We start from the raw sequence: 10,197 nt of genomic DNA on the forward strand, positions 1-10,197 counted from the left end.
AGACAAACAACCCAATTAAGAAGTGGCCAAAGGACTTGAATAGACACTTCTCCAAAGAGGACATACAGATGGCCAAGAGACACATGAGAAAATGCTCAACGTTGCTAATCATCAGAAATGCAAATTAAAACCAAAATGAGGTATCACTTCACACCTGTCAGAATGGCCACCATCAACAAATCAACAAATGACATGTGCTGGTGAGGGTGTGGAGAAAGGGGAACCCTAGTCCACTGCTGGTGGGAATGCAGACTGGTGCAGCCACTATGGAAAACAGTACAGAGGTTCCTCAAAAAATTAAAAATGGAGCTGTCGTTTGACCCAGTGATTCCACTCCTAGGAATGTATCCTAAGAATCCTGAAACATTCATCAGAAAGAATATATGTACCCCGATGTTCATAGCAGCACAGTTTACAATAGCTAAGATCTGGAAACAGACCAAGTGCCCATCAGTAGATGAGTGGATAAAAAAGCTGTGGGACGTTTACACCATGGAATACTACGCAGCTGTAAAGAAGAAGAATCTCGTACCCTTTGGGACAGTATGAATGGACCTGGAGAATATTATGCTAAGTGAAATAAGCAAGGTAGCAAAAGACAAACATCACATGATCTCGCTTATACGTGGAATCTAAAGAACTTAATAAACTGATGAACAGAATAGATTCAATGACATGGAAGCATAGATGAGACTGACAAATGTCAGAGGGATGGAGGAGGGTGGGTGGGTGGAGGGGGAGAGAGTAACCAAAGAATTTATATACATATACGCACAACCCAAGGATATGGACAATGGTGGGGAGAGGGACTGGGGAGGGGGAAGGGATGGGGTGGAATGGGTCATTGGGGAGAAAAAGGGACATCTGTAATATTTTAAACAAAAATAAAAAATAAAAAAAGAATAAGCTATAAAGCCAAAAGTCTGACAAACGCAAATATATTAAAATTAAGGTTATTAAAAAACAAACAACAAAGTGGAAGAAAATGTCAGCAATTCATGCAATATAAAAAGGGTTAGTTGGCAGTGTAAAAATGAACACACAATTTAAAAGTGGAAAAAGAAGCAAAACATTTAATAGAAAATAAAAAAAATACACGAAAAAATATCCACCACCTTGGGAATGAGGTAATAGACAAACAAAATGTCTAGTAGCTATAATTTCACAGTGATTTGAACAAAAATTAGTCAATTTAATAATCTCAAGTGTTGAACCATTGATTGAACAAATCAATAAATTATGCACGAATGGAAGGTCAACTGATACATTCCATTGTTATTGCCTGTAAATTTGAACTCTATCAATATCTATAGCCCAGCCACTTTTCAACACTATCCACAGAATTTATGTGTATTTGAACTTGTACACTCATACAAGAGTGGTATGTATTATTATAAAGAGATCTGGAGGATTTATCAATAGAAAAATAAAGCAAAGTGAATAGCAAAATAAAAACATGTTACATATTTTGTAACTGTTAAGTCACCTGCACAGGCAGGTGGACCCCCACAGGTAGTTTGGTTTAGATGTCTAATACTGATGATAACAAAGAAATGCCTAGAGGGAATGAAAGGGTTTGTTATTTCCATAATGGAAGTGACTGGGGAGGTCAGGAAGGGCAGGCCCCACAAGCAAGTGTGAAATGATGACAGAAAGCAAGAAAAAGAGCCTTACTGAGGTTAGCAGATGCGGGCTAGGGTGAAAGTTTGGGTACAGGGGCAGGGCCTCCAGTAGATAGAATAACATGCTAGAGCCAATGGAAGGAACACTCAGCATTTCTTATCACTACATGTGGGGCAGAAGGGGATGAAGGAGGGGTAAAGCTTTAAAGTTGTCAACAGTAAACACACACAGAAAAGGAGTCAGAGACGTTTTGATCTTTCATGTAAGGAGCTTAGAAGCTGGCTCCAGTCCTCAGAAAAGCCAAGAAACTTAAAATCAACACTTCATCAAAGTACTGAGGGCAAGTGGTGAACCACTGTCTCCGCAGTTAGGCAGAGAGACAAAAAAGTAGCCATTTTAAAATATGACCAGAATATTCTCTTTTTCTTAACAAGCCATGTCCTTAACACAACCTATTTCACAAGAGCATAACTGACTGGGATTTTCCCAAAGCCTAACTGACCAGGGGGTATGGAAATAAGCAATTTGAGTCTCTTCCAGCCTTCCTAGCTCTACATGAGGCGGCACTTCTGAGATGATGCGGATTAAGATCTCAGTCCCATACACTGTCCCTACTTCAGATACCTGCCCCAAACGGGGTGCCCAGACTACTGACATTTCTACTCAGCCATCTACAAATTCATAGATTCCCTCGACACTTTGTCAGATATGGTAATTTACTAAAATAATTCTGAGAATTCAGTAAAGCTTTTTACTTACTATTATAGTATTGGTTAACTACAAACAACACAAATCTGGAGCAGCTAAGTGGAACAGATGCATAGGGCAAAGGAATGGTCTGGGGGGTAGAAATGAAGGGATATGTCAACCTCCCAGAACCTGGATGTATTCACCAACCCAGAAATTCTCTGAATCCTGTCTTTAGGTGTTCTGATGAAGGTTTCATTACATGGGCACAATTTATTAAAGCACTAAACATGAGTGATTATCTCACTCTCTACCTCCTCTCCTCTCTCCACAGGCTAGGAGCCTGGGGCTGAAAGTTCCAAGTCTCTATCGAGGCTTGGCATTTCTGGTGTAAGCCCCATCCTGAGGCTATCTAGGAACTGGCCAAGAATTGCCATATTCAAACTAAAACACTCTGTCACCCATATCACTCAGGTAATTCCAAGGGCTTCAAGAGGTTTTTGCTAACGACTGGGGACAAAGACCAAATACCTTTCTTATTACATCACAGAAAGTCAACCCAAGGGACATAGGTTCATAAAAGATTGAGACCAAATCACTGAACTAAGAATGCTCCCCTTCTGCCCACATTTACCTCTATATCAAGTAGGCTCTTGTTTAATATAAACAAACTGGAGGTCCAAGATGGTAACAGGGAAGGCGGATGCTGAACTAGCCCTCTCCCATGAGCAAAATCAAACATACAGGTACATAGAGAGCAATTACTCCTGGAAAACAACGGATGGCTGAATCAACAGCTTCTAAACAGCAAAGGAGAGAAAGAAATCTAACAGAGAAGGGTGGGAAACCACAGGAGCCCTTGGGAAGCTGGAGCAGAAGGAGTTCTCTGGAGGTGCCAGGGAACGCCACTGTTTACCTCCCCCTCCACTTGCGTATGGCAACGGTAGCTCTATTCTGGTGCTTTGGCCACCTGCAAGATCACCTCAGTGTGTTCACAGCTATATTGCCTGAAGTCTTTTGCCTTCAAACAAAAGGGAGCTAGCAGGAACAACAGGGTATTACCATGTGGGTCTGATCTCCCTCCTGGGAGCAACTCCAGCCCAGCAGGCCAGTGCCCCAGGCACTGTAAGCTTCAACCACTTTTCCAAAACCACCTGGCACATAAAGACTATGCAGAGGTTGCTTCTACTCTCAACTACTTTCTATACAACAGAACGAGGGACTGTTAAGAAAAAACTGGGCAGCCACAGGAGCTCTCCGGGCACTGCAGGAATTATATGAGGTCTGAGGTGACAGTGAGCATGATTGTTTACATCCCCTCTACCTCCACAAGGTGGATGGGGGCTCTATCCATGTGCTCTGTCCTACCTGCAATGTCACTGTAGATTGTTTTGGACACATCACCTGAAACCATTTTGGACCTGAATAAAAGAAGCAAGCAGGGTCAACAGGGCATTACTACATGCACCTGGCCTCCCTACCCAGAGACGCTCTGGCCTGGTATGCCAGTATCCCCCACAGATACCTTAGGCACCTGCTTAGCTCCTACCAGCCTGCCAAAACCACCTGGCACACACAGCCTACACAAAGGCTGCACCTACATAAGGCCACTTTTTCAAAACTGGGGGAGAAGGGGTTATTTTTTTTAATCATATAAACAAACATAGAAAGTCAAATAAAATGAAAAGACAGAAAATATCTTTCAAATAAAGAAATAAGAAAAAACAGCGGGGAGAGAGGGAGGGACCTACAAAAATGGAGATAAGTCATTTGCCTGATAAAAATTTCAAAGAAATGGTCATAAGGATGCTCACCAAACTTAAGAGTGGAATAAAAAAAACTTAGGGAGAACTTTAACAAAGAGTTAGAAAGTATAATAACCAAGCAGACAATAACTCAAATGAAAAATACATTAGAAGGAATCAACACAACATTAGCTAATACAGAAGAAAAGGTCAGCAACCTGAAAGATACACCAGTGGTAATCAATCAGAAGAGTAATAATAATAATAATATTTTTTAAAAGTGAGGATAGTTTAAGGGACCTCTAGGATAACATCAAACACTCAAAATATTTGCATCCCAGAAGGAAAATAAACAGAGAAAGAAACAGAAAAGTTATTTAAAGAAATATTGGCTGAAAACTTTCCTAACTTGAGAAAGAAAACAGAACATCTAGGTCCAGGAAGCACAAAGAGTTCTAAAGAAGATGAACCCAAGGAGACCCACGTGGAGACACATTGTAACTAAAATGGCAAAAGTTAAGAATAAAGATAGAATCTTGAAGAAAGCAAGAGAAAAATAAGTTACATACAAAGGAAACCCCATAAGGCTATCAGTTGATTTCTCAGCAGCAACTTTACAGGCCAGAAGGGAGTTGCAGAAACATCTTTAAAATGCTGAAAGAAAAAAGCTACAACCTGGAATAACTTACCCAGCAAGGTTATCACACAGAATTGAAGGAGAATATTTCCCAGAAACTCATCACCATTAAACCAGTTTTACAAGAAATGTTAAAGGATTTTCTTTAAGTAGAAAAGGAAAGGCCAGAACCAGAAATCAGAAAATATGAGACACCTGACTGGGTGGCTCAGTTGGTTAGAGTGTTGTCCCCATACACCAAGGTTGCGGGTTTGGTGCCTGGTCAGAGCACATGCAAGAATCATCCAATGAATGCATAAATAAGTAAAACAACAAAAATTGATGTTTCGGCTTCTGGTCAGGATGACAGCATAGGTTAATGCAGTATTCAAATCCTCCCACAAGCAAACCAAAAATACAACTAAACTTCAGAACAACCATCATTCAGAACCACCTGAAAACTAGCTGAATGGAAGTCCTACAAGTAGGAAGTTAAAGAAGCCACATCAAGACTGGTAGGAGGGGTGGAACCATGGAACGGGCTGGTCCCACACTTACATGTGGTGGTTTATAATCAGGAGATATATCTTGGCTGCAGAGGTCGCCCCTGAGGAGCGAGGGGTCCCAGCCCCACACAAGACACCCAGCCCCGGGTTCCAGTGCCAGGAAAAGAAATCCCCATAATTTTGGGCTGTAAACACCAGTGGGGTCTGTGGCTGAGTGACATGGAGGCTGCTGGAGTCCCAGGCAGTTCCTCTTAAAGGGCCCATGCACGGACTCATTTGAACTCACTCCCTCTGAGCTCCAGCACAGGGGCAGCACCCTGAAAGGAACCAGGGACATACAAGGGGGAACTAAATGGTCTGACCTCAGGGCAAGAGCTGGGGAATAGCTTTCTGCCAGACAAAAGTGCTGGCAGAGGCCACTGTTCCTTTGCTGAGCCCTCCCCATGAAAGAGCCTACCGACAAGCACCATATTTGAGTCTCTATCAGCTTGGTTCACACTATTTGTCCACCCTGGTGATTCCGAGACCTTGTCCCACCTAACCTACCGGCTTATCCAAACTGTTTCCAGTTGCTTTTCTACACAACTGGCGACTCTTGCCTCATGCTTCAGACTTTCCTAAAATCTCTCAAATGAGCAGCATCTGGCCTCTGCATACTCTCTACCCTAAGTGGCCCCAGGGCCAGCACTAGCAGCAGCCAGCCTTGGTTCTAGCTAGGCCTCTCCTGGGCACCTCTAAGCCCAACACAAGTAGCAGCCATCTGCAGATCACACTGTAGCCTGTGTTAGGTGGCCCCAAGCAGGGCACAAGCAGTGGATGACTGCACTTCCCAGGAGGCCCCAGAGCCAGTGCACCTGGTGGACAGCTTCAGACCCCCACCAGATTACAACCTTACCACCTCCACAAGTGTCACACTCAAGGGGTGGCCTTGATGAGCACCAAAGCCCCACTGAAGCAAGTCCTGCTCCATAGGGTCAACTCCTGCACAGCAGCTCCTCTACTGTAGTTGCAGCTGGTCCTCACAGCTGATTGGCCTAGGGGGCCAATCTCTCCCAGTGAGAAAACAGCAACCAAGGCTCAACTACAACAGGAAGTGCACACAGCCCACACAGGTGTGCACCTGGAACACCCAGCTCTTGTGACGGGAGTTGCGCCACTGGGCCCTACAGAACACCTACTACACAAGGCCACTCTACCAAGTCTGGGAGACATACAGCTCTACCTAATACATAGAAACAAACACAGGGAAGCAGCCAAAATGCCGAGGCAAAGAAACATGCCCCAAATGAAAGAGCAAGAGAAATCTCCAGAAAAAAAACTAAGTGAAATGGAGGCAAGCAAATTACTAGACACAGAGTTCAAAACAATGGTTATAAGGATGCTCAAGGAACTTAGTGAGAACTTCATGGAACTCAGTGAAAACTTCAACAGCACGAAAAAGGACATACGAACCATAAAAAAGCAGCAGTCAGAAATGAAGGCTACATGAACTGAAGTGAAGAATAACTTGCAGGGAATCAACAGTAGAGTAGAGGATGCTGAGAATCAAGCCAGTCATTTGGAACATGAGGAAGCAAAAACACCCAATCAGGCCCTGGCCAGTGTGGCTCAGTTGTGAGTACATGAAACACAGAGTTTATTCTTATATTATTTATTGATCATTTATTGTATTATTTTCCATACAAACAACTGTAAATCTACGTTTGCCAACCCTTGTATACTGAACTGATCTTTGACAGGACTAAAGGCAATTCAGTGGGAAAACATAGTTTTTACAACAAATGGTGCAAGAAAAACATCAATAAGCAAAAAAAGTATCTATAAACAGATTTTACATCTTTCACAAAAATGAACTCAAAATGGATCACAGATTTAGTATAAAATGCAAAACTAAAAAACTTCTAGAAGATAACATAGAAGAAAATCTATGACCTTGGTTTAGTGATTAATTTTCAGATACAGCAACAAAAGTAAAATCCAAGGTAGAAAAAAATGATGTCTGACTAAAATAAAATGAGTAACTTCTGCTCAGTAAAACACAGTATTAAGATAATGAAAACACAAGCCACAGTCTGTCAGAAAATCTTTGGAAACCACTTAATTTCTTTATGTACTAACAGTTACAAAATGTAAACCATACAAAATAAAAATTTTCAAATTTCTTGCTAACCAAAAGGACACACAGTAGCATAGTTTGTCCTCCTATATTTCACACCAGGGGTATTTTCAGGAGTAAGTAGCATATTATAATGCATTAGGGTTTGAGTTTAGCTCCTAAATGTAGTATGATTTTCAAAGATTTACATGAGCTTTCAGTAGTTCTCCTCACATCAATTAAGATAGAAATTTGCCTCGCTGGCATGGCTCAGTGGTTAAGGGTCAACCCATGAACCTGGAGGTCATGGTTAGATTCCCAGTTAGGGCACATGCCAAGGTTTCGGGCTAGATCCCCACTAGGAGTCTGAAGGAGGCAGCATCAATGACTCATCATTGATGTTTCTCTCTCTCTCTCTCCCCCTTCTTGTCTCTGAAATCAATAAAAACATATTTTCAAAAAAAGATAGAAATTAAATTGCTTTAGCTTTTTAACAAGTTCTTTAGGAACACACATATAAAAACTGATGTGAAATAGAAAAATGTACTTATATACATTCACCTCACCATCTTGAGGTTCTCTTGCCTAAACAGAAGAAAAACTCTATTTTTACAATTTTCTTGCTTTCCTCACCTCCTATCTGTCAATGACACAGTTTCAGAGCCCAAGTTTTCAGGGAAACTAGAGCGAAAGGGCTACACTATTCCAATAAAGGATCCAAAGGAAAGAAACAAGTGTTGGAATCAGCTCAGATGATCATTCTGCTTCCCACAGGACAGAAGGAAAGCACTTTCAGAAGGTTCCACATTCTGGACTCTCCAGGTTGAGAAAGAACCCCCGGAGTGGGGTTAGTCCCCAGGGAAAAAGGGGAGGGACACCTGAGCAGCCCCATGAATAAAGTCTGGGAGCTCCAATACCCTCTTCTCCCCAGGAAAAAACACTCCTTCCCTCAGGCTTCATCTCACAGTGAGGAAACGCTCCGTTGGGTTTAGTTTAAGGTTCTGACCCAAATACACTCCCAAATTCATGAACCTTAACCCAGGACACAGAACCCCTGACTTTTACTGACTTTCTCAATGTGCATGGATTACATTCTGAGTGCACCTACGCTGTGGATGTAAAACTCCAACCCATATGCCTAGAAACAGGCCCAGAAGGGGCGTCACCCTCTCTCCCATGTGCTCCTGCATCCCCTGCTTTCCAGGGCTGTAGCTTCTCGGTGTAAAGGCAAGTTAGATGGTGGGTGTGAGCAGGTAGGACACCTGCAGGGGGAGGTTCCCCAGGAAGAACCAACTGGGCCTTCAAGTACTTCCCTTTGCAGGCTCTGGGTGTGTGTGTGCTTAGTTTGGATCACCGACCACAGGGCTCTCTGCTCCCCACTGGAGTAGCTTTGGGTAACCACTGATATTTTAAAAGACACAAACCCAGTGTTTGAACAATCCATAAATAAAGCGAATATATCTTTTACAGGTGACAAACCTAAAGAGGGACAGTGCTGACAGATCACCCAGAAAAGTTTGCCAAGAGGAACCTCCACCCAAACACCCAAAGGACTTCCCATAGGCTGGCTGTGCCCAGGAACTATCCTGGGAGGTCCGGCATAAGAATTTTATACAACCTAGTTGCAAGTGGTTATTCGCTACTTTTCTCTCATGTAAAATATCCACAAACAAAAAATTAGCCCTATTTAAAGGCCACCCATTGACTATGGGAAAAATGATAAACAGTTAAAATATGGGTCTGTTGAAATGCACCCCAGAAGACAAATAGATGATATTGATGCTTGAATCGGAGAGGGGAGGTTGGCGTTTGGGAATGGGGGGGGAGGGGATTTGGAAATTTAGGCAGTTAGGAAGATTGGGGTAGGAGCAGGGTTGTGGATTTGAGACCGTGCTTCCCAAACATTTGGAAAACTCAGGAGGAAACAGGAGCCCCCTGGGGAGAAAGGAGGGGCCGAGGACCCCGCAGATCAGTTCCTCCGACGCACGGACCCGAGAATAACTCGCGATTGTTCTCTTACGACCCTTCCCGTGATCACCGCACCATCTGGGTGGACGCGGGGCTGCGGGAGCAGAGCGGCCCGGGGAGACGGAAACCGCCGCGCGCAGCGACGGGACACGACGCGGGGTCCCGCTGCCGGCCACACCCCCACGCTGCGCGCGGGAGCGGACCGAGGTCCTAAGGCAGCTCCCCGGCTTCTGCACTTGACCTTGGGGAGGCCGGGTCAGCAAAAGGCGGTGGCAACCAGTACCTCGTCCCTGCCTCCGCAGCCTGGCCTCGCGCACTCACCATTTTTAGGTTTCCTGGGTCCCCTGGCGTCCTCCCGGCGATTTCTGGTAAGAGGACAGGTCCCAACCCCACAGAGCCTGCGGCAAGGCAGCCCGGGGCCTCTAAGGGCGAGCGACCCCCGACCCCCAGGACGGCCAGAGCGAGCAGGACGTCCGGGCGGGTTGAGGACCATCGCCCCGCCCACCTGCCCTGGGCCACCCCTGATTGGACAGTTCGAAAGGCCCTGTTCTTTCGCGCCTGAGTGACAGCCGGACAGAGCTATCTCCGCTGCGCAGAAGGCCCTCTGGAACTCGTTTTCCGTGGGACTTTTGCGTTGAAATACAATGTTGCGTGGTCACTGGTGGAACTGTGATCCTTTTTTACAACTACATGCCCTTAAAAGTCACCTCACCATATATAATTGGTCTGGCTCCATTTGATCTTGTACTGTTGACAGCGTGGAGTCTCCCACCCATCACTTCCCCACCCCCGTTCATTCCGTACTTTAAAAAATGCCCGGCCTCCCAAGCACTTGGCTCTGGTGGGAAGTAGGAACCTCGCAGCCTGGACCATTCATTAAATTCTCAGGTGTGCGGTTTACACTAGAGGGAAATTTATTTGAGATAATTTTTAAAAACTGTATCGTTAGAGAACTTT

At 44.3% G+C, this 10,197-nt stretch overlaps 1 protein-coding gene across 1 annotated transcript in view; it reads right to left on the reverse strand.

The window, feature by feature from the left end:
- LOC107533262 (uncharacterized) overlaps window positions 1–9,689 on the reverse strand; it is a 36,738-nt gene extending 27,049 nt beyond the window's left edge. The window contains 1 exon segment of the mRNA XM_016207864.2: window positions 9,562–9,689. Coding sequence (XP_016063350.2) covers window positions 9,562–9,564 — 3 coding nt within the window. The 5' untranslated portion in view covers window positions 9,565–9,689.
- Window positions 9,690–10,197: the final 508 nt, after the last annotated feature.

The sequence above is a fragment of the Miniopterus natalensis genome, chromosome 4 (genome assembly GCF_054644295.1).
Source record: "Miniopterus natalensis isolate mMinNat1 chromosome 4, mMinNat1.hap1, whole genome shotgun sequence".
NCBI classification, from domain to species: Eukaryota; Metazoa; Chordata; class Mammalia; order Chiroptera; family Miniopteridae; genus Miniopterus; species Miniopterus natalensis.